The 22,982-nt window shown below is 41.1% G+C and overlaps 1 protein-coding gene across 1 annotated transcript; it reads right to left on the bottom strand.

Moving 5' to 3' along the window:
* Positions 1-2,731: 2,731 nt before the first annotated feature.
* Positions 2,732-17,782, bottom strand: LOC130173675 (endothelin receptor type B-like). Its single transcript, XM_056383125.1, has 8 exons — positions 17,599-17,782; positions 9,993-10,557; positions 8,217-8,329; positions 7,921-8,125; positions 5,730-5,879; positions 5,491-5,624; positions 5,270-5,378; positions 2,732-5,155 (listed from the first exon to the last, which is right to left on the bottom strand). The coding sequence occupies exons 2-8, from the start codon at positions 10,377-10,379 to the stop codon at positions 5,015-5,017; spliced, it is 1,239 nt and encodes a 412-aa protein (XP_056239100.1). The 5' UTR covers positions 10,380-10,557; positions 17,599-17,782; the 3' UTR covers positions 2,732-5,014.
* Positions 17,783-22,982: the final 5,200 nt, after the last annotated feature.

The following is a 22,982-nucleotide window of genomic DNA, read 5'->3' as shown; positions in this document are numbered from 1 at the left end:
ATTGAATTATTGTAATCACTTGGTCAACAAAGACTTTCATTTTTCTTTTATCTTTTTTTTGGGGGGGGGGTGAGATTTCATGGAAAGATTTTTGAACAGCAATCATCCAGCCATTTTACTTGTGCTGTAATACTTATTTTCATATTATTCATGTAGCACTGTTTGAAGGATGTCCAAACCTAAAACGATGAGTCTCTCAAACACCAGATTGTTTTCATCTGTCCTTTGAAGCCGTGTTTGACGAAGAAGTGGAAGCTAGAATGTCCTGATTAACGGAGGAATGTGGTGCGAGGGACTTCATACATTGCCAAGAGGACAGAGAGAGAGAAGTGTAAATAATGAGGTGAAAGTTATTTGAGGTTAATTATATCCCTATGTCAGCCACATGTTCACGCATGGCTGCCTCTGTGCGTACAAAAGAGAATTTGAGGAAAAACAGGAGCTATGCCTCATATCTGACAAACTGCATGTGCACCATGGGAAATAGTATCTGTTTAAACATACAATTTTTTTTTATTCATATGACAGAACCGGTTGATCTGCCGTCTTTAAATCAGTTTGACGTTTTGGGAAAGTATGCCTACTCGCTTTCTTACCGGGAGAAGATTGATACCGCTCCGATGTGGAGCTACAGCCAGCCAGCCGTTGGTTGGCTTAAGTTAGCTCAGCACCAGGACTGGTACTGGGGAAATGTTGCCGGGGTTTGTCGGAAGGAATAAAATTTGCCTCTCTGTAGTGTCAGTCACTCAGCAATATCTATCAAAAGCTTGCTAACATAGGCCACCATAAATTACTGATCATTATTATAACAAGTGAGGCTGTAGCAGCAAAACCCCCGAGTGTACTGGACTGAATAAGGATGCATTTCATTGCTGAATAACTTTTATGTGTGAAACAAAGAAAGTGTTAAATCCTCCTTTTTAAAAGTCACTTAAATGTAATAGGTCACCTGGGATCAGCATTGAAGAAATACTGCTGTGATGACAGGACTCAAAATGCCAATATAAGTGTTCAAAATGATTTTTGACACACTGCAAATGATCGTGCTGGCTGTGTAAGGGAAATTCACAAACTCCATATTATGCATGGCCTAAAGGGAACCTGAACATAACATGACTCCCCTCCTTTCCCCACCCCCAAGGATGACCAGTGCCACAGCAGACTGCAGTCCAGCAGAACTGATCTATTCATCAATAAAGCGTCAACACAACTAACTTATCTAGACATCAAAGAAACAAGACAGCTATACTAAATAAAAGACTAAAGTATGCATCAACAAAACAGCTGCATCTACCAGGGCTGCTCTTTTAGTCGATATTAACATTATTTACAACAAAGATCAGGAATCAATAATCAGTCCAACACTAAATCGGCAATCACTTGGCAGAGCAGCATGGCGCGTTCTGGTTGGGAGCCAGGAAAACGGCTAAGCGAAGCCGGCATGGGCAGGTGTGCCCTCAACTCAACATACTTCAAGAAAACGCACAACGGGTGAACAGCACCACCCTCAGGCAGGCAGGGAGAACATCACAAACAAAATCACACTGGCATACAAATACAAACTATGACTCAGGGTCATCAAATATCCAAGACCACATCAAGCATGAGCTCGAGACCTAAAATATTTGTTCAGAAAATCCTTTATTTACAGCAGCAGTGGGAGACTGGAGCACCAGCTGCTTGATGTGGTTTTGTACAAAATGTCACTCTTGTCATGAAGCTCCGAAATTACTACAATTATGGATGAAGTCCCGGCTCATACCAAGTTTTATTTGAAACATATTGCAGTGACGTTCAGAGTATGTTTGGTTTACCAGTTTGAAGGGAAGTTCCTCCAAACTGGAGCTTTTCTTTGTTTTCTCTTTCTCCTTTTTTCAAATATCTAGATTGCAGTTCTTGTAAAATTGTCAGTTACAGAAGTGTTGTTTTAATGAGGTTTATTAATGAAGTAGTGCGTATCTTTCATGCTTCAGCTACATAGTTTATTTACTGGAGTCAGTTATGCGTGGTTTGTCAGATGAACTCTTAACAAAATTCTTCTCTCCAATATTCCCCAATAGTTTTCTCTGTAACATGGACACGGATCCCTCAGAAGCAAGCTATTATAAACTACTCTGTGGCAGAATAAGAAAATAAAGCAACCGCTAATGTTTCCTGACTTACGGAACTTGAAGCTGTTTCCAAGAATCAGCTTTGCAGAGTGAAAAAACAGCTCTGTAACATAAACTGAAATAAAAGAAATTTTCTGAGATTTCATCAGCAATTATCTCTGTCAACCCTCTTGGAACTGACCCCTGGAGCCTCATGTCTAGCTGTCTGAAGCAATAATTTCAAACTAGGAAAAGGCTCAACACATCTGACATCTGTTTCCATTTGATATTTCTCTTGAATCTGATATGAACCAAATGTAACCTCAAAAAAAAAAAAGACTGACACAATATGAAACCTCTGACAGGCTGCGAATAACCGAGATGATTTGTGTTCGTTCCTTCCAAGATTGCACGGCTCTCCGATACCATAGCTGCACTCTGATTTTAAAGGGGAAGGGATGTAAGGGAATGCGTTAAAGACTTACATGAAAAGTAAGTCAAAACTCCTTTCCAAACATCCCACTTATATATGGCACATATATACATATATTTATAATAGTATGTCAGCAGCTACAGACTGCATCGGCGATTAGGAACATAAATCCATGTTTACTTGCTCAGTAAATGACAAACCACACAAATGCTATAAAATAATATTTATTACTGCATACTCTCAACAAATACGTACAGTATAAATGTAATTCAAAACAACAGGGCCCATATTCACATTTTATCTTCAACCTCAAATTACTTCTTGATGTCTTAGCTTGGTGGTCCCTCTATGAAGATACTTGCGAAGCTGCTCAGACCCTCCAGTACAGATGGTTTCAGCTGTACCTAAAGGCCAGGTAGAGATGGCATGAAGATAGATAGATACTATCAGTTAATGAGTCACATACTACATGATCAGCTGATTTGAGAGCTGATGCAAACTCGTAATACGGTGGTATTTGGTCCAAACATTAATATATTACACAGAAATCCTGGCCTTTTTAAAATGCTTCAGTGTCATTAAACACATTGTCTGGTTGTTTAACAAAAATTTGGTTTTAAAAGAGCACACTTTTCCTACTAGTTTGGTTAAGAAGACAGAATATACGAGACCATATCTTGGTCACGATGCAGTGAGAGTTGAAAAAGCACCAGATCAAATGGATTCATCTTGTGCGTGTATCATCACCACTGCTAGTGTTAAAAATGTTGATTTATTTAGGTTTTAAAGTTTGCTTACATTCAATTGTAGCATGCAGCTTTCCCCAAGTGATAGTACTATGAATACAAAATGCATGTATTCCCTCTCTCAGACTGGAGGCTACTAGTTGGCACAAAATGCAATTTCTCCTCATGTCTGACTTTTAAGATCCACAAATTGTGTAAATAGTACTTTCTTCATGTACTAGCGTCACAGGATTTGTCACAGTTATGTGATTACTGAGTGCTTCCAGCCACCTCTAGCTCCAGACGTCATAAAATATTAGGAACACATTGTCTTGTTGTGTTGCACCCCACATTCTTCACTTCTCACTATGAGAATCTTTTAGCCTGCATCACCCACTCGCATATTATGTCGATTAACCACATTAAATCAATTCAGAGAGCCTGAATTTGACCCTGATTTATCTGTTTACTATACTGAATGGTACGAGCTAATAGTTCTCTATAATTTCTAGGATCATTATGTAGTTGAAGAAATTTAATCTCTGCTAAAAACATTCACTTCTTAAAAACATCCGGCTGTACAAAATGTCTTTTTTTCTTTAAATGCATCCATTATAGAAAATGTATTCCTTAGGCAGCTCTTAGACGTAATTTCCAGCCACAGGAACTATCTATGTAACATGACCACTCACTGATAGAGATGAAATACTTGAAAATAATAAATGAACACAGGAAGATGAAACAAACTTCACATGTTTTGTGATATTTTCTTAGAAAAATAGAAGCTACGTTGTAAGAGACAAGTTAATACTTTATACACAGTGGAGACCACTTACAACAGCATGAGCACTGCAATAATATTAGCACTAATAATGACCTCTTCTGTGTGGCATGATGGGAATCATCTGGTATTTGTCAGTGTTCTAGGACAACAGCTGCCCTCCACATGACTTAACGCTGCAATGATTTCCAGATAAAAGAGTTCCGATGTTTGACTCTCCACATGACTGTAAGACGCACACTGGGGCCCATTTTACTCGGTTATGATGTCATCAGGGCACATGGGTGCCGAGCAGTGACAACATGCACTTGATTGTTTCATAATCAGCTACTGATGCTGTACTTGCAGAGGCACACTCGTGCATTTATTTATTTATTTACTTATAAAAAGTCTTTGCACCTTTGAGGCTTTTTGGAAACTAACTCAGGGACACAGTTTCCCTCTTATCTTTCCCCGTGAGGTATTAAAGCTTCAACAGGTTGCACTCATCAGTGCTGTTATTCATACATGATGCACTAAGGCTAGATATAATCATAAGTCTAAAATCTGCATGTAAATAATACTGTACATAAATTTACATGTGGCTTGAATAAACATTCTCTATAACTGGATTTACCATAATGGTCCACTGAGAGATTTTAGTCCTCTACAAAAGCCTCAGTGTCGGAGTATGAACTGATTTATGTAGCGTTGGTTTCATCATTTGTGTTGCAGTTAGTATTGAACAGGTACAGTCCTGTTACTTCATTCATGAGTTAGGGTCAATCCTTTCATGTCAGAGTCTTTCAGTCTGCTGTGAGTCCTGTAGAAGCGACTTTGACCTCGTTGAATTTTTCCCTCCTGACTTGGATGTGATCGCTGGTCTGTTGGCAGTGACGACGCTGTTTCTCCGTAATAGTAGCTGATAGGAATATGGGTTTGGCAGAAGAGGTATGTGATTTGCGTGTGTGTGTGTGTGCGTGTGTGCGTGTGTGTATGTGTGTGTTTACGAAGAGCTTGTATATTTCTGACTCAAGCGGGAGCTGGAGCGGTCTAATCCGTTCCCGTGGCAAGAGCCTTTCCAGCGTCCTCCTGAACCTCGTTCGTCCAGGGGAGACGTTCTGTAGCACCAGCAGCACAGGCAAGACTACAACACAAGAACACACACACACACACACACACACACAGTTACTCAGACTTTTGTTGACTGCATTTTCTAATTATACCATACAACCTCCGCTGCCACTTTGTTAACTCTTACCTGGAAGCAGTTTTTAAACTTCTGGCTGACAAAATAGAGGGCAATCGGGTTAATGCAGGAGTTTAGGGAGGCCATGTTGATCCCGATGTAATCCATCACTAGCAGGAAGCTGACAGGGAAAAGGGCAAAGTTTACAGTAAAGACTACAGGAAGTCACAGAACAATGGGTTATCATGAAGTTTGCAGAATATTTGTGTGACCTACGGTATCTGTGTGCCTACCTGAGCAGTTCACAGCGGTTGGGGTCATTTTGGTCATAGATTGTTTTCTTCAAAATACGGCTGAGATGAAGGGGCAGCCAGCACAGAGCAAAAATCAACACCAGGCAGAACACCGTCTTCGCTACTTCCCTCCGCTGCAAACAGCGAGAAAGACAAATATTGTCACATATGTGCCTCCAACTCTCAAAGATTATAGTTACATGATTCTCAATGTGCGCCCCAGACTTTTGCTCACATACCTGTTTCATGTGGTCGTTGAGTGCGATGCGCATGCCTTTTTTACGACTGAGCATCTCACAGGACATGAGTGTGTAGAAGATTCCTGTGCAGGCCAGTGGGAAGCAGAAGTAGAAGCCAAACAGCCACCAATCTTTGACATCCTGGTAGAACTGAAGGTAAAAAGACCATCATAAAAAGTGCACGTGCATATGTAGACTAAATAAAACTGGCTACAGCAACTTGAGTTTTCATTATACCAAATATGTTTTGCATTACATACAGCGTTAATGATGTTATCCTGTGGAAATATGTATTGTGCAGAGATTTTAAGTTGGAACAGATGTTTTGTGTGTTTCAAGAATGATGAATTTAAATAAACTGAATGTCTATATTTACAAAATATGGTTTATTTTTAGATTTTTAAATGATTTTCATATATTTGTTTACTTTATTTTACTTATTTTTTTGTATTTTTTTATATAATTGCACAATAAAGATTTCTTTAAAAATGTTTTTAAAAAGTTCAAAAGCAACATGATTTTAGTTAAGACATCACACATTTTTTGGTGTTTCTGGATTGAATATAGAGAGTTGTTACCATACTTCCAGAGCTTGAAATTTGGTGGAAATTGCTTAAATTAGGTTCAGACCTGTTTGTGTTGTGTGAAAAAATTTGTTTTGGTTGAGTTAAGGACATTTCCTGAGTTTCAGAATAGTCCACTATCTAAGAAAAATTGTTGAAAGTGTTTTTGCTAATGACAACAAGCTGAAATTGCAATTCCCTGATTTTAAATGACACATTATACATGAAAAGCAGCCTTGTGTCATATTTCCTTCTCATTGAAACAAAGTGGAAATATCCACACATTGGAAATACCTTTGCACTTTCTTTATTGCTATGCAGTTTTATGAACGTACCATGAATATTATGAGAAACAGTCACATTGAGATGATATGCATGCAGTGTATATGTATTGTATTACATTTGTTGGAATCACTAATTACGTGCTGGCAGAGTTTGAAAAAGAAATCCTGATTAAAGAAAATGCAGCTCAGGCACTTTTCTTTGAAGTGAAATATTCTGTTGACATTTGTACTTCAAAGTAACATCAGGTGGAGACTGAACAATCCACAAGATTTTTCCTAACCTAGCCCTGACAGAGAGATCTTAATCAGTGGGCAGGATATTTTGACCATATGCCTGTGGGAAAATAATAACATAGCATGCAAGCTCTATCAAACATTTTGCCAGGACAAAGTTATTCTGATCATATTTCTACGATAGGACGATAAAAAGAATCCAGCTGTTTATTTTAAAGTTAAGGTTATGCATTTAGTTGTCATACTCTCACATTTTCTTCGTCCTCAACTTATATTGTCATTTTTAAACAATCCTTGATTTTTACAGACTAACTTAGCCGTGCACACTTAAATATCTACAACAACTACATGTCATCATCGCTATGAAATGTTGTGCAGACAAGTTTCCCACAGGATAAAGCCTTCTGGATCTAATTTAGCACCATCATCAGGCCCAAATTTTAAATTATCCATTACTTAAACTTAATGAACAAACCTCCTCAGCTGTACTTTGCGTTTAGTGCTGTTAATGGTAGCATGCAAACAAACTAAACTAGGGCAGTGACTATTTATTTAAATGTTGTCTAACAAACATGCTAAACTAAAGCAAGGTGGTGAGCATGCTGACATTAGCATTCAGCTAAGTGCAACGTTGTGCCTGAGTATAGCATCAGAGAACCATTAGTTTGGCTATTTCACACAAATTAATTTCACATTTTGTGTTGAAATATTAACAATGCTGTGTAAGTAATATTCTGTTAATCTGTGCACACACATGAAGAATTTAAAACAACGATTTAAGTAATCAGATAGCACAAATTACAAAAACTGCTGATTTATGTGCCTTTTCCCCATGGTACTTACTGGCCTGTCTACCTTTACGTAACACAAATGCATTTATTAAAACAAAAAACAAAAAACAAAAAAATTCTTTAACTAACAAGTAGCTGTGCTCTAAGTACCAGCTATACAGTTTTGCAGTACTTGTACTTTGCTTGAGTCCCTCCATTTAATGCTAGCTGCTTAGACTTCTACATTTTATAACATAAATGCTAATGTTGTTACTTATATTTAAATAAAGGAGCTAAATACTTCTGTCATCACTGTTACACATGTAATCAAGCGCCCTACCTTCATAAAGTTGGTGGTCTGTTCTGGGTGCAGCAGGCAGACACGCAGCTTATTGCCTCTGTATGGCATCTCCAACATATCAAATGCCAGCGCCTCAGGGACCGCCAGTACCACAGCAATCAGCCAGATCAAAGTCACCTCCACTGCTTTCCACAGGGGGATCCCCATCCCCTTCACCCTGCTCCATGACGTCACTGCGTGGTAGCTAAGCACACAGCACAGGAACACAGGAACAGGCGTATTAGCTCCTTTCATTGCTAATATTTGTCATGTGTGCAGGTCAGAAGTCTACTTACCGGTCAATACTCAGGGCACACAGGCTGAGGACGGTAATTCCCACCGAAGCTTTCTGAATGAATGGCACCAACTTACAGATGTACACGCCAAACGGCCAGTCCTCAGCTATCAGCTGCAGAGAAAAATAATTGAGGGAGACAGAGAGGAAAGACATCTTTAGTGAGAGGAATTTAAGAAGAGTCACCTGTGTAAACACGGTCAGACCTCTTTGAGGTTCATTTAGAGGTCTTTTCTTCCTTGTGTCTTCCATTGTTACTGCAGCAGCTAAAGCCAAAAACAACAAGAATGTGTTCTTCCTCCGTGCAAAAGTCTTTCGCCCAGGGGGGATAAAATCAATTCAGGATTAGGATAATGTTCTTAACAACGTCGTCTAAAAATTTGATTTTTGGAAGGCTTCTTGCACAAATTTCCAATATTGTCTCTACTGTCTTGAAACAGTTAGAGGTTGTATGGCCTTTGCACTTCCAAGTTTTCTTCAGTAAATCATTATGAACTGGACATAGCGTACAATTACTCTCTCTATGTTGGACATTAAAGTTTGGGTTGTTGCCAAAAATGCCTAAAATGCACATAAAAAGAGAAGATTTATGTATTTTTTTATTGCATATAAATGCGTTTAAAATGCTTTTTAAACACACATTTTCGTTCTTGTTTGACAAATATTTATCATATTAAGTTTATTAGTTTGTTTATTTTACATACTTATTAAATATTAGTCTAAATATATTTTTTGAGTTCAGGCCGTTTAAGGAAAATGAGATAAAGGACTCTTTGAATGGCGCTGGAATGCACTACAGCATTCCAGCGCCATTCAAAGTGAATCCTATCAGATTTGGAAAATAAAATGCAGTGATTGCACTTACACATAGCCTGCTGGATGTTTCCACTTCACACACAAACACACACACAAACACACACACACACACACACACACACACACACACACACACACACACACACACACACACACACACAAGGCAAGTGAGGAAAGATAGAGGACAGTTTTTCCTAAAACCTGGACATTTAAGCTCCTTTAACTGTTGGCTCATACCTGCTTTTATCGAGTTTTTTTTTGTTTGAATGATACCTTGTAAACTGGGATTGTAATGTATGCTGAAAAAGGAAATCAACAAAACCACACAAAACACACTGAATGTAGAGACAAACCGCAGCAATAAACTTGTAAATAAACCACAGCTAACCACAGGACGTGCCAAAAAAACAGCTCAGCCTTAACTGTGAAAGTGCAGTGCAGGGAAATTACTCATACTAAATTAGATACAGACCATGGGACGGGTAATAAATTGCACTGTTTTTAATATATTACATAAAATGTCTGAAGTGAGATTTTATGTGCGAAAAGCTGCATCTTACCATTTTATATGCAATAAAACTAAGACATTCATCAGATGGCTATAGGCAACATATAGCTAATAACTTATGAAATCATCAAGTGTTTTTACTTTACTTACTGTGATAATTGTGTTAATGCCGTGTTAATACAGCATGTAAACAAAACCTGGGGTTGATATAAGTTTTTAATCATTTGGGGAATCTTAAAAGTATCCTCACAGGCAGCAGGAATCAGGAGTAATATCCACAGGATAACAGCGTGGGGAAAAGGAACGCATGCATATGGCAATTCCCTGCAGGCAGTGTGTATCAGTATAAACACAGTTTGTATCAAGCTAAAAAAAAAAAAGATCCAGGGCAAAAGATTAGTTTGTTCATTTCTGGCCAGCACAAGGACAGACACAAAGGCTAAATGAGGTTACCTTAAACACATTGATGGGGATGGCGATGACAATATAAAGCAGGTCCCCCAGTGCCAGGCTTCCAATAAGGACATTTGGCCCATTCCTCATACACTTGTTCTTATATATGATCCTGAGCAGCGTTGAGTTGCCGATGATCCCCACCACAAAGATCAGGCAGGACACGATGGTGTTCACGTACTTGAAGGCATGCTTGATCTCTGTTGGCTTTATGCACATGGGGGGGAAGGAGCCCCGCGGTCGGCCCGGCTGTGGGGGTGGCAGCGGGACGGAAGCGTTGCTCTTGGAGGGTTCTGAAGCTTCAGGCCCCCCTTGGGAGTCGCGGACAAAGCGAGAGGCTCCGACCTCAGCGACCAGCAGGAGACACAGCAGAGCGACGGCCCTCATCCTCACACAAGCCTCACACGCACACAGCAAGATGATTGTTCACTCAATGGCACACAGCAGTCTAAAGGCGCTCACTTAAAGGCACTCACACACATATTCACACACTCACACACATCCACACACTGGAACTTGCTCCGGGCCTGGCACCCTGGCACCCTGGCCTCCGGGCTTCTTTGACCTGTACAGAAAGTAGAAGAACCATCATGTTACACACAAAGATAAAAATAGTCGATTTTACGTCTCATCAAGGATTGGTCTGATTGGCCATGAACTTTTGTGCAGATATTCATGGACCCCAGAGGATGAATCCTAATGACTGTGATGATCCCCTGGTAAAGTAAAGGTGTTAGCATGACGGTCAAAGTAACGCTGTACAAACTCACAGAGCTACTGGCCTGGCCTTAAAAAAACTATCACATACAGTTTTATGTTTAAAACTAAAATGCAACAGCAAAGACATTTTCTATTAACGTAATGAGGCTGTGTTGTTAATTTATATATTTAGCAGGTAACAAATATGTTGATACTGGACATATCAGTAAAATGTTCATAGACAATATATTTGTTTTCCACCAAAATATCTGATCTTGTAGCAACAACAGCGTTATTAAACTTTTTTATGCACTCGGTTAAGGTTAAGGAGAGACTGGTTTAGTTTAATACATAAAAGTTTTAAAGTGACTTCAAACACAATGTGTTTATTTACATTTAACCAAAACTACAGTCGTTTCCTTATCTTAACCAGAGTGCTTCTGTTGCCTTAAGACCGACAGGACTGTGGATATGAATCCTCGTCTCTGGCCGTTAACGAATGTGCAGCATCTTTCATAATAAAAGAAAAGAAAAAAGGCGTTCCGTCTTCACATAATCCAGCCACTGATTACGTTTCCTACGAAACATATTTGCTGTTATAGTCCAGTTGTTTATCTTGTGGGACCCACAGTGATGTTGGGCATATTGATGGATACTGGACACCCCCCATTCCTATGTATCAATTTTATTGTTTTTGGTTTATTATCTTGTTAACTCGTAATCTGATATATGTTCATTTGTGAGAGCAACTGTAATATTTTAGAAGTTCATTTTTGGTTACAAGAAGTGAAGCACAGGTACTTTGGACATGTGAAGGGTGCTTTGAGTAAGATGCAGGAGGGCACATGCGACATTCAGTAGACCTAGACATCCTGCAGCAGGCAACCACTTTACGCTTGGTGTGCTTGTGTTTCTGTGTTTCCAGGTGAGCAAAAGTGGTGGAAAGATTAAAAGGAGCGACACTGATGTATAATGATTGTGTAAGAGTAATGGACTATTGGTAATGCAAATATGAGATTGACATCAGAGTTTTGCAAGACAAACGATAGAACATGACGGGGATCGCCTTTGATTGATGACGTGCGGTCTTGGAAATGCAAATGCAATAGGTCAGGCGGTGTTGGCAGAGACTGTGTATCATAATCTGCTCCTGTCCCCCACCAAATGTTTTCAGACCTTCCTCCTAGTTCCCACTCACCTGTCTGTCTATCCCACCCAGCTACACACCTCTCACTTCCGCAATCGGCCCTGCAGTCACCTGTTCTCTCCGCACCTGTTCCTCATTCTCAAACAGCCCTGCACTGTTTATTCCAGCCTATTGTCTCCAGTCTTTATCAGATCATCTGCTTTTGTTCCCGGTAATGTTCCCATGTGTTCCTCGTGTGAAGATTCCTGTTGTTTGTTCCTGTTTGCCTTCCTGCGCGTCTTTCAACCCGTCTGCCTGCGTGCATTGTTTTCTTCATTAAAATATCCTCACTGCATCGTCCAGTCTTTCAGTCCGCTGCCTCTGGTGCTCGTACAATTCTATAGATATATACCGCAGACTTTTACACATAACACAAGACAATCGTGAGTCTCCTCAAAACCTCCTCTTTAGAGCAACTGAGTGAAAGGAGAGGCTGTTACGTGCTTTAAGAGAAGTAAGATCAGATGAACAGTACAGTCCCGAGCTCGACCTGAAGACATTCTTGAGGTATACTACACAGGTTCTTCAATAGAAAACAGCGTATAGACTTACACAAAAGAAATCCCACTCGATCATCACTTAAGACCCACTAGAAGTGTGTTGCTGTCTGTCTTTGTCCTCTGCCTGTATTTTGTTTGTTTCGGGACGTTTCTAGGCAGCAACCTTTGGGCAGTGGGTGTGAGACCCCCAGCCAGTAACAGTTCGCACTGTCTGAGGACGGGATTAAAATGTACATAAAAAAAAAAACGTAGCGACCAGGTCTCTCTCCTCTGCTCTCTGTCTCGAATGTATAAAGAGCTTCAGGTCTGTGTGTCTGTTTGACCGGGCTGCACCTCCCCACGGGGTTGTGAGGAGGTGCAAGGATGTTTATTTCTGCTTCAGGATTTAAACAACATGAAACAATCAGAAAACACTCCAGCAACCACTGCTCTCTCTCTCTCTTTTTTCTCTCTCTTTCTCTCGTTGAACTGGAGAGGAGGGGCCAATTTTGAATGGTGTCTTTTACAAACAACAACCAATGAATCCTGGATTGTTTGACTTCAATTGACCATATCAAGTCTCAGCTTAAACCCTATCTCAATGATCAGAGTATGACAGAGAAAACAATCATCAGCAGAATGAATGAAGCGGCTAGCGCTGAATCAGAAAGACAAACAGCTGAGTCCCAAGAGTAAAAATGGCCTTCAGACAGATATGCAGAGCGTTCAGCAGGGCCGAGTAGCAGCCAAAGCCAGAGTGGAGGTTCAAGAGAAGCCAGCTGAACTCATGAAGCTCAAGAACCGTAAAGCACCTGCTGCTGCTATTTCGAGAGGAGTGATGGCCGAAAGAATGAAAAGCGTAACTAACTCTGAAGGGGCCACCTGCCGATTAAGAATGTGTCTTAAGAGAGGATGTAGAGCGTGTCAGGAGCAGGGACCGGCTAGGTGACCAGTGTGAGGGGACTCCTCAAGAGGCTGCGGAGGACAAAGGAGGCTGGCAGAGAAGCCTGGCAGCAGGAGTATGACAAATCAAAGCTGAACCAGATAACGAGGTGCATGAGCCTCTTTAGGAAAGGAGGGAGCTGGAGGCAGAGTCGGAGAGAAGTGTCATCTCTCGTTACGTCACCGGGCTAAAGGCCCTTATTGGGAAGAAGTGCATGATGGATTGTTTCTTTGAGGAAGTAGCAACACAAGCGCTGTGGAATATGGGTTCACAGGTCATGAATATAAACAAAAGCTGGAGAAAGTCCTGAGCTTCCACACATCTGGTTACAAGGCACAGATGCACTGCTGGCTGACAACGGGACCCTTGTTGGCAAAGCAGCAAAGCAGACAGCCATACCCTTTGTGGACTGGGCTGAGCTGAAACTCAAGCTGGAATCAAATAGGTGCCTGCAGCCAGAGCTACTTGTGCCTGTGCTTGTCTTTAATGATCAAGGAGTAGCAGAGCCGCCGTTCACTGGCTACAATGTGATCGAGCATCTGGTGATGAATGGAAGCAGCATTCGGAAGTTACACCTGCTGTGGTAAGAGAAGCTTTCTCCATTGACTGTAAAAAGGCAAATGTGTTGATCTATACAGCGGATATTTGGAGCGGATATTTGAACTGACAAGGAAGGCGAGGCGAAGGTTGAAAGACTAAATCCAGTCTGGTGAGGGCAGGTCCAGTTTTCCACAAAACAGGAAGTCCTTTTTGAACCAGACGAGACCCCTACAGTGGCCAGGGTGCGATTATCCCTGAAACTGTCATCGGCACGCAGAAGGGAAGTTGGTCTCGGGTGGGTGTATCCCTGTCACTAATGACAGCAACCGTGACATTACTCTCACCCCTCGCACAGTGTTGGAACAGCTACAGCAAGTCAAGGCAGTAGAGGCAAACCTGAGACTGTGGGAGACCTGAGGAAAATGCTAGGGTTCCTATCCGACTACCGTCCATATATCCCAAACCTGTTGTGCGTTGCCAAGCTACTTTATGGTGTGTTATCCACTGAGAAGACTCCAGGCAGTAGGATCCAAAGATCGAGTACAAGTCGGAGCAGGGGGAAATACAAGAAGTCAGACTGCAGTATGCTGCCACGTTACATTGATGTGCTTGTGTTTCTGTATTTCCACAGCGAAAGAAAGGAAGTAAAGGCTGTATTTGAAACTTATGCAAGCCTAAAGTCTCTTTTATGCAACAATATAGATAAATTCTAGGAGACACAATTGACCAGGGAGCTGAATTTGTATAACAATTGAGACTGATCCCACTCTTTGTCAGGCAACTTAGACGTAATTGTTCAAAGTACCACAGAGTTAATTCAAAGAGATCAAGCTCAATCCTGTTTCATGAGCTGAAACTGGCCCTGAATCAACAGGTGTCAAATAAAATTTCCATGAAATAATGAGCATCAACAGCACATGCGTGTGTGCACCATGTCTTTACAACTGTGAGAACATGTTCTTTATAACAGAAAAACGCCATAAAATAAAGGAGAGGGAGAGAAACGAACAGAAAGAGAGGGGAGTAGTGGGAGAACAGACAAATGGAGTAGTGATAACAGAGGTTATAGGTTAGATGAGAAACAGCTCCTATGTGTGTCCAGTGTGTGTGCGTGTGTGTGAGACCGAGATATTTTCTTTTCTCACGGACGACTCAGGCTTGGCTCTGAGCCTCTCAAGAATCATGTGTACCCCCCAGAATGCCCTGGGGGCGTCTCTTGAGATAAATGGGATGATTGACGAGGGCAGCAATATCGGTATAGACACACACTATCAGTGTGCAGTCAGTCACACACACACACACACACACACACACACGCAACCTCTCCATCTCTGAGCAGATGTGCAAACCTCCTGACACCATGGTTTGGGAGTGCTGAGGTTTGTGGGTAAACGCTTTGTTGAACTTTTCAGTGAATACATGTAGGAACGTGCTTACATACACAGAAAATGATGCCGACCCAATTTAAATACCACATACAGTTTACACACACACTCGCACTTTTGCGCACACACTCTCAAACACAACTGGCATTCAGTTTGGCTCACAGAGGCTCATTCTCTTCACACACACAAAGACACAAAATCACATGAACTTGAACACATATCACAAGAAACCAGTTTTGAAAAATTGGGCCATCGTCCATATATATATCCCTCTGTCATCTGAATAATTCCTTTGTGTTGTATAATATGGCAGCTCTTTGGGCCATGTTAGGGCGGGATTGTCTGATCTAATTGGAAAGCTGCGTTTTAATTGGGCTGATCCTCTTGATCTAAAACAGATTTTATTCTCGAGACCGTCTCCGACCTTTAGCGCTGCTGGCTCCTGATCTGAGAAAGGAGGTGGAAAGTTGGCAAGCGGCAGAGTGAAAGTGGAGGGGATACTAGCTAGTGGTCAGAAAATGCGTGTTTGAGTGGGAAGTGAAGGATGACAAGCATTTTAGTGGTGGAAAATAAATAACCCAGAAATGCAGGCGCAAACTGGCAATAAAAGAGGCCAGGATTGAGATGAATGACAGTTTGATCAACTGGAGTCTTTGAAAGAACAATGGAAGGAAGAGGAAAACACAGGAAAGGCACAGTCAGAGGAGGAGAAAGAGTGAGAGCGGAGGTACAATGCCCGAGAGGATGGAAGTCATGCGAGTGACCTGAAGGCGGGAGAGAGGCTGTAAAAACCAGAGATGACTGAAAGATATGAAGAGGGTGCAGCCAGCTGAGAGCTGCTTCAAAGTTACAGTAGGATTTGAAATTTCAGCAAATTTACACAATGGATTGACTTTATTGTGGAGAACTTGAGCAATAAACTTAGGGAATAAGCTTGATTGAATTAAATGAGAAAAGCATATATTTAATTTGGATCCAGAACTTTTGAAATCGCTTAATTTTATTATAATGTTGTGGATAATTTAATGATTAATAAGTAGGTCAAAATCTGAATTTGAAGAATCAAGATTGATTTCCCATCACAGTCTCTTCAAACTGATTTGTTCATTGAATTTAGTGCCAGTGTCAGATGTATGAAAAATAATGCAACACAAATATTTCAAAGAAGCTACGAAACACTTCTGCCTCTGTGAAACTTTGTGTTTTGGGTGAAACTGTACCACAGAGGTGTTGATTCAGTTCTGTGATTATTTTTTAATCTTGCAGTTTTTGGCGTTGTGTTGACATTGGGTGTTCCTGTTATTTTGTCCAGTTTGGAATAACAGGAACACCTTACACTCATAACAGGAATACTGCATGCAAGTAAAAAACGCAAACACCCATGGCGTGCCCACACCACCACAATGGTGTTTTAAAAAGGATAAAGAGGTACAACTCAAAATAAAAAAACACCAGCTTAGTTTCAGCTCCACTGCACCTAAATACATGGATGTGACAGTTTAGGTTTATAGCCTCATTATAGATTCTTTTTCAAGGTGTGAAATACGTTTTGTCTGCCAGTACCCTGAAGTTTAGTGCTCTCAGCTGCAAACACATCCAATAAACCCTCTCAACAAAGGGCAAAAAGCCATTTATTCCTTGATTTAAATATGCTATTGTAAGGGCACCAATATCCATCATGTGCCATATGTCATAGCCAGTCACAGTGCTGCAGGAGGCCGACGCATAAGCTGCATATAGCTGCAGGTCAAGAAATCTTGAGAGTGCAAACTGACTGGTATAGATAGACCTGCAAGATCCGGATTGCAACACAAGCAGACCTTCTATTTCTATCTGCATAAGCGCATGGAAACAATAAATTGTCATAGTATGAGAGCATCTCTGAGGCACGTCAGCCTTAAACAGGTTAAATTCGTATAAAACATTCAACAAGTCCAGAGCAAAGAATGAGTTTAAGAGGCCGTTAATATGCAAGTCTATGGCGTGTGAACAAAACAACTAAAACACATTTGACATGCAAAGTTGTCATTGTGCAATTAAACCGTGACATGAGAGTGTTCATAAAATCACCAAACCTTTTCACTGAGCCTTTAAAAAAATCTGATAGATAGATAGATAGATAGATAGATAGATAGATACTTTTATAATAAAAAATAAATAAAAGTCCATCATTGCGCCAGTACACTCCAGTTCAGCAGTCATTTATCAGAAGAGGCGCAATAACTAAGTAGTTGAAGTAACTTCTGCACAAAGAGCGCAGAGTCAAACCACTCTCTTGCTACTTGCAGTTAAACTCGGCAGTTCATTAAATTAAGTCACTGACGTTATCAGTTAACCTTATGACGTTAAACTTAAACATCTTGACTGGACTTACCGGACCGCGGCGTGTTGGTGTGGTCAACGGTCAAAGTTTTCCGGTCAGTATTCCAGCAGAGTTCCGCTAATTGGTCTGGTTCTTTTATGAATTATTACGGTTTGCTCGGTGAGATCCAGCAGTGAAAGTTCACGGCGTGTCCAAGAGTGTCCGGCTGTGCGTCAAGACCCTCCGCTCACTGCTCCGGCTGCGCACTGACGCACCGACGGAAGACGCTGGGGTTTTATAGGCACAAGCCGGGAGGCTGCAGAAACAGCCAATCACATCCCAGACACGAGCATCTTTCCCTCTACTGCCAACGGGACGCGACTCAAATGCACTCACGAACTTTATTATACTTTTCCTGGAAAACGCTTCTCCAGTTTCCGTTTTCCCAGGTTTGTCATTATATATACTACCTGTTTGGTTTTTCTGCTGATCACGTACACATAGTGGAGACAGAGAGAGGAGATGAAAGAGGAGGTCTCCTCTCTGAAGTGCTGTACAGCTTAAATAATAACGACGAACGACTGTCATGGGAATGGCTCAGCCCCCACCCCTGCAGAATCCTACTTCCAAACACAAGATACGCACATTCCCTGACATCTGTTTCCTCATGTAAACCAGCACTTATCAAAAACTGCTCAGGTGCTTTTTGGATCCAACCCAGGTTTGTGAGATTTTCATTTATTTTCATTATTCGAGTTTCATCAGAAAGTAAAGTATTTTGCACTTTGCAACACATTTATACCTGTACATTAGAAAGAGAGAACTCTGATAGCATGTACTTATGTTTGGTACAGATGCTCTGAACCAACAGTATGATGTAGTTACAGACCTTGTGACACTTGGCAACAGTAAAGCACTTGTTGGCAGGTTGATGTATCTTCCATTGTTCCACACATGAGTCTAATCAGCTGTTTTAAAGCAGGAAGTCTATACCTTTCTTTGTGACAGTGTGAATACAGTCCTTGTAATAGTTTTCCTACTATGATCAATTGTACTTGTGTTGTAACTTTTGACACCACTGGAGGTGATGACTGAGCACAGTGGTGCTCACAATGACGTCCGCCTTAGACTGTTACAATTATCTGTTTGTAAATGGGCTCTTCTTTTGTTTTTGTTTTCAATATTGCTACTGTTGAATGCAATGTTCTGCAATGTTCCGTGTTAAAAAGTTACAACAGCCTCACTGTCATACAAACAGACAGATCTGCTTACAGAAGGTTGTTTACCTACGTGTGAGTCCGCACGTTGTTCTACACATCAGATCACGCCAGGTCTGTCGCAATCACAACAAGGCATGAATACAATAATACAATAGACAGAGATAACAAATTCTAAAATAATTTGGTTTACAAAGTATACAATCATAACAGAATAATACAAAACAACTCGGTACATACATTTCTCAGCGCATGTGACACTCTTGCATCCATACACACACTTGCACATGTGTAAACAAAGACACCTAACCAAAAACACCCAGCCAAAAAACTCCATCACCATCACCACTGCCATTAACCCAGTGGGTGCACACACACACACACACACACACACACACACACACACACACACACACACACACACACCACACACACACACACACCAAACAAAGAGCCTTTCTGTGGAGTTTGTTTAATGACACCCATCCCCTGCTCTATTTTAGGGGGCAACTATTCCTGGTGCATCATTACTGTCATTATCACAGTCTCATATTATTAAACCATTAGCAGACATTATCACCATTATACACATAGTTACACACATTGTCTCTCTCCGACTCAGAGTTGCATTCCTCTGCACCTGTGTGTGTTAGAGTGTGTGAGCGTGTGAGCGTGAGAGCATGAGAGAGATGGAGGACTTGCTGTTGTTCCTTTCGCTCTGTAGTCTACATGGTCAAGGACACAGTTGAATCTGTCTGATATGTAGGGACTCATCATCCCCCTTCACAGGAAGGAAGCTCACTTCAAACTCTTCATGTATTGTTGTTCCTGATAGAGTACGGACATGAGGAAAAAAGTTATCTTTTCTTAACTAAAAAGACGGAAAGGGCTGTCGATGAGAGACAAATATGGAGAGATCCCTCTTCATGTCTTTGAACTGAGATAGTTGCTGAAGAACAACGCAGGGCTCCATCTTCACTCTGATAACCAGAGGGAGGGAACCTGACGAACATTTCTATGGTATGATGTTTCTGTCTGTAACACACAGCTCCTGGGACAAGCAGATGTTGTCCTCCAACTTGTAAACACTCCCCCAACAGCTCTCACAATTGTTAAAAACTTTATGGGAATATTAATAATAAATACATTACCAGAATTTTTCTAAACATTTTTTTCCTCAGTGACTTACCCAACAGAGCTATTTTTAGCTGGGAACCACACAACTGCACAATTCATTCTACATCCTAGTTGTCATGTGACAAATCTCATTGCGACATACTCTGCCCTTCTTTCAAACAAGACACAGTTTAAGTCACAGTCTTTATCTTCTATTTACATCAGATTGACTTCTTGAACTGCTGAAATCAACACAGCTATTATGCTAAATAGAAATATTAATGGTTATGTCTGTCATTGAATATTTTAACCCACAAAATCAGACTCAGATTTTTTTGGCATGTTTGTATAATCAGTGGTTTTGACGAGAATCTAAAATACAAATCCGTGGGTTTGAACAATGCTGAGTCACGCAACATTAGTTTTTAGCGATGGACCCACCGCTGGGTGCTTCACAGTCCAAGCGTAAGACACAAGGATTTATTTACAGTCGGTCAAACTGAATTACACAGAAGTGAGAAACCATGAAGAGCCTTGAACATCAGACACAATAGAGTAACCTGGAACCAACAAATCAAATTCAGGCTTACTCTTTGTGTCTGTTATATAAATATCTGACTGCCATCATGTGAAAGCCTTGTAACTCCAATTTTGCTGACTTTCATGTTTTCTTCACATAAAGGATTACACGGTGATTCATGCGTTAACGAAATTCTCTGAACTCTTAAGAGGCTTAAGAAAACCTTTGAAACCTGCCAGGAGAGGGGCAACAGACATGAAGCTAAAAACATGACTGTTTTTTATAAGTCTGAATCTTTGAAAAAGAAAATGTGAAAAGCTATTTCTAAACAAATCTCCGCAGGTATGGCAGGCCTGATGATATGGATTACGGGAGAAAATAAAGAAATCATTCACTGACAGACAGTCCAGATCAGGGCTGTCTGCTAATGTTGGCCAATGATTCATAATAAACCGGACACTACAGGGTTAAATATAACCATTGACATAAATCAGCTGAGGCTGAGCAGCACCAGCTGTGAATGTTTCCCTCTGACAGAAGACAAGTCGAAGGAGGTGTTTCTTTTGGCTGCAAATCTGACACTCGTGTTATTCCGCAGCTCCTCAAAAACATGATCTGCAATATGAACTTTTACACTGAAATTCTGATTATTTCAAAGCCTCGTTTTCCAGGTGGACTGGGTGGTGTTTGTATTGTAATTGTCAGGCTATGAATAACTGTGAGAATGTGGAGGATGTTTTTGTGTGTGATCTTAACAAATGTGAAGAGATGTACAAGTCAGGTCAAAGTCAAAGATTCATTTTGCCAAGTAAGACCATCATTTCAATGGTAACAAACACGACCAACTCCCACTGGTTTTCCTGCAGAACTCTTGAACTCTGAAAACAGAGAGATCAACAGGAGGGAAGAGCCAGTTTATTCAGTGGTCTCGTGCAACGTTAACCCTTATCGCACATGTACACACACACACACACACATGTACACACACACACACACACACAGGATAATTAGGATAATGAAATAATTAAATCTCTTTTTCAGTAATTGAGTTTCACAATAAAAGACTCCACACAGCAAATAAAAAGCAAAAACACAGAATAAGTAAAAACAGTTTGCAAATCCTCTTCATCTTCACCACGATTCCCCAGATCAACACCACCCATCCTGCTCTGCCCCCACCCTGCCTAACATTGCAACACACTCACAGACACTCACAGACACTCACAGACACTCACATACAGTGTTGCAACCTTGCAGCTGTCTGGATGTTTTCTGATCTTCCATTGGACCAAAGCCTTGAAGTCGTAATGTGTGTACCAGATTTATGTTTGGTTGTGACTCTGTGCGTCTGATTCTCAAATCTCATACAGGTCATCCAGGAGTTTGCTTTCACTCACCCTCACATATTTGAGCACCGGAATTTGGGGGAAAAAAATGAAAATGCACTAAGCAAATCAGGATGAATTCACCCTACCCTGAGGAAACTGCCTCTTTGAAAGGGCAGGATCAACCATATTCCCCATCCACATTTACCTCACCAACCGTGAAAGCAGGTTGGCCAAGGACGGCTTCATCTGACGACTGCACTTAGTTCTGCTCTTCCTGTTTTGGCTCAGTTGCTGCAATCAATTCTCCCTGGCAATAAGGACGTCAGGCACCGCCAGCTTCCTGAAATGGCTGGTATGCGCTCTTTTCACAGCAGTGGGTCTTCATTCAAGGATTTCCTAAATCGGTGCTCTGCTGTGAGATGTAACATCATTACAACTCATCCCTCTGGACATTGAGGGATGTCAGGCCGTTTAACCGCCTGGCTGTAAAGATAATTTCCTCCGTTCTCACCAAGGTGGAATGCTGCACCACCTTTGTCCGTGTTGGGAAGTTGGCATCACTGACAACAGCCTCCTGTCCTGAAGTTGAGGCAGTGAAGGGGGAGCAGCCTCTGGCCTCTGTGGGTGAACACATTTTAAAACATATTTTGTCCCCAACGATCACCTGGGAGGAGAGGCAGTTCTCCTCTCCTGCTCAGCATCCTTGGTTCCTTGTAAGCCGAGGGCAAACATGTAGACAGTTCCATCAAAGGTCACAGGCAGTTAAGTAGAAATCTTCATGAACCATTTGATGTCACAAAGCTGAATGCTAATCCCCTGGTAGAATACATCTAGGAGCCCCCCAAAAAAACAGGGACTTGAAGCCTCTCAGGTAAAGGATACTCACACAAAAATTATGAATTGTGCATAGACCATTTTGCATGCTTTAGGCTATGGAAATATTAAGACTGGTCCAGCTGGATGATCTGTTTACCATAGAAAACCTGAAAGATACTTACCTCCATGCAGATATTGGAAATTCTTTACATCTTGTAGCTTATGAATACAATAAATAACAGATAAATGTTTCATACACGTCCTTAAGTCCAGCTCGCCCTCTTCTATCAGTCGGATATAGCTGGCCAGGCTCTTAGTGCCCAGACACAGCAGAGGGAAAATCCCTGGGGAGGATAATCGCTCATGTTTTGACTCTATGGAATTACAGAATCAGAATAATTACGGTAAATAGGTGGATGTTGGACTTCACAGGAGTATAGCCACATCAGGCCTCTGGAA

Source organism: Seriola aureovittata, chromosome 8, assembly GCF_021018895.1.
Source record: "Seriola aureovittata isolate HTS-2021-v1 ecotype China chromosome 8, ASM2101889v1, whole genome shotgun sequence".
Taxonomy (NCBI): Eukaryota; Metazoa; Chordata; class Actinopteri; order Carangiformes; family Carangidae; genus Seriola; species Seriola aureovittata.
This window is presented reverse-complemented; position numbering and strand designations above follow the sequence as displayed.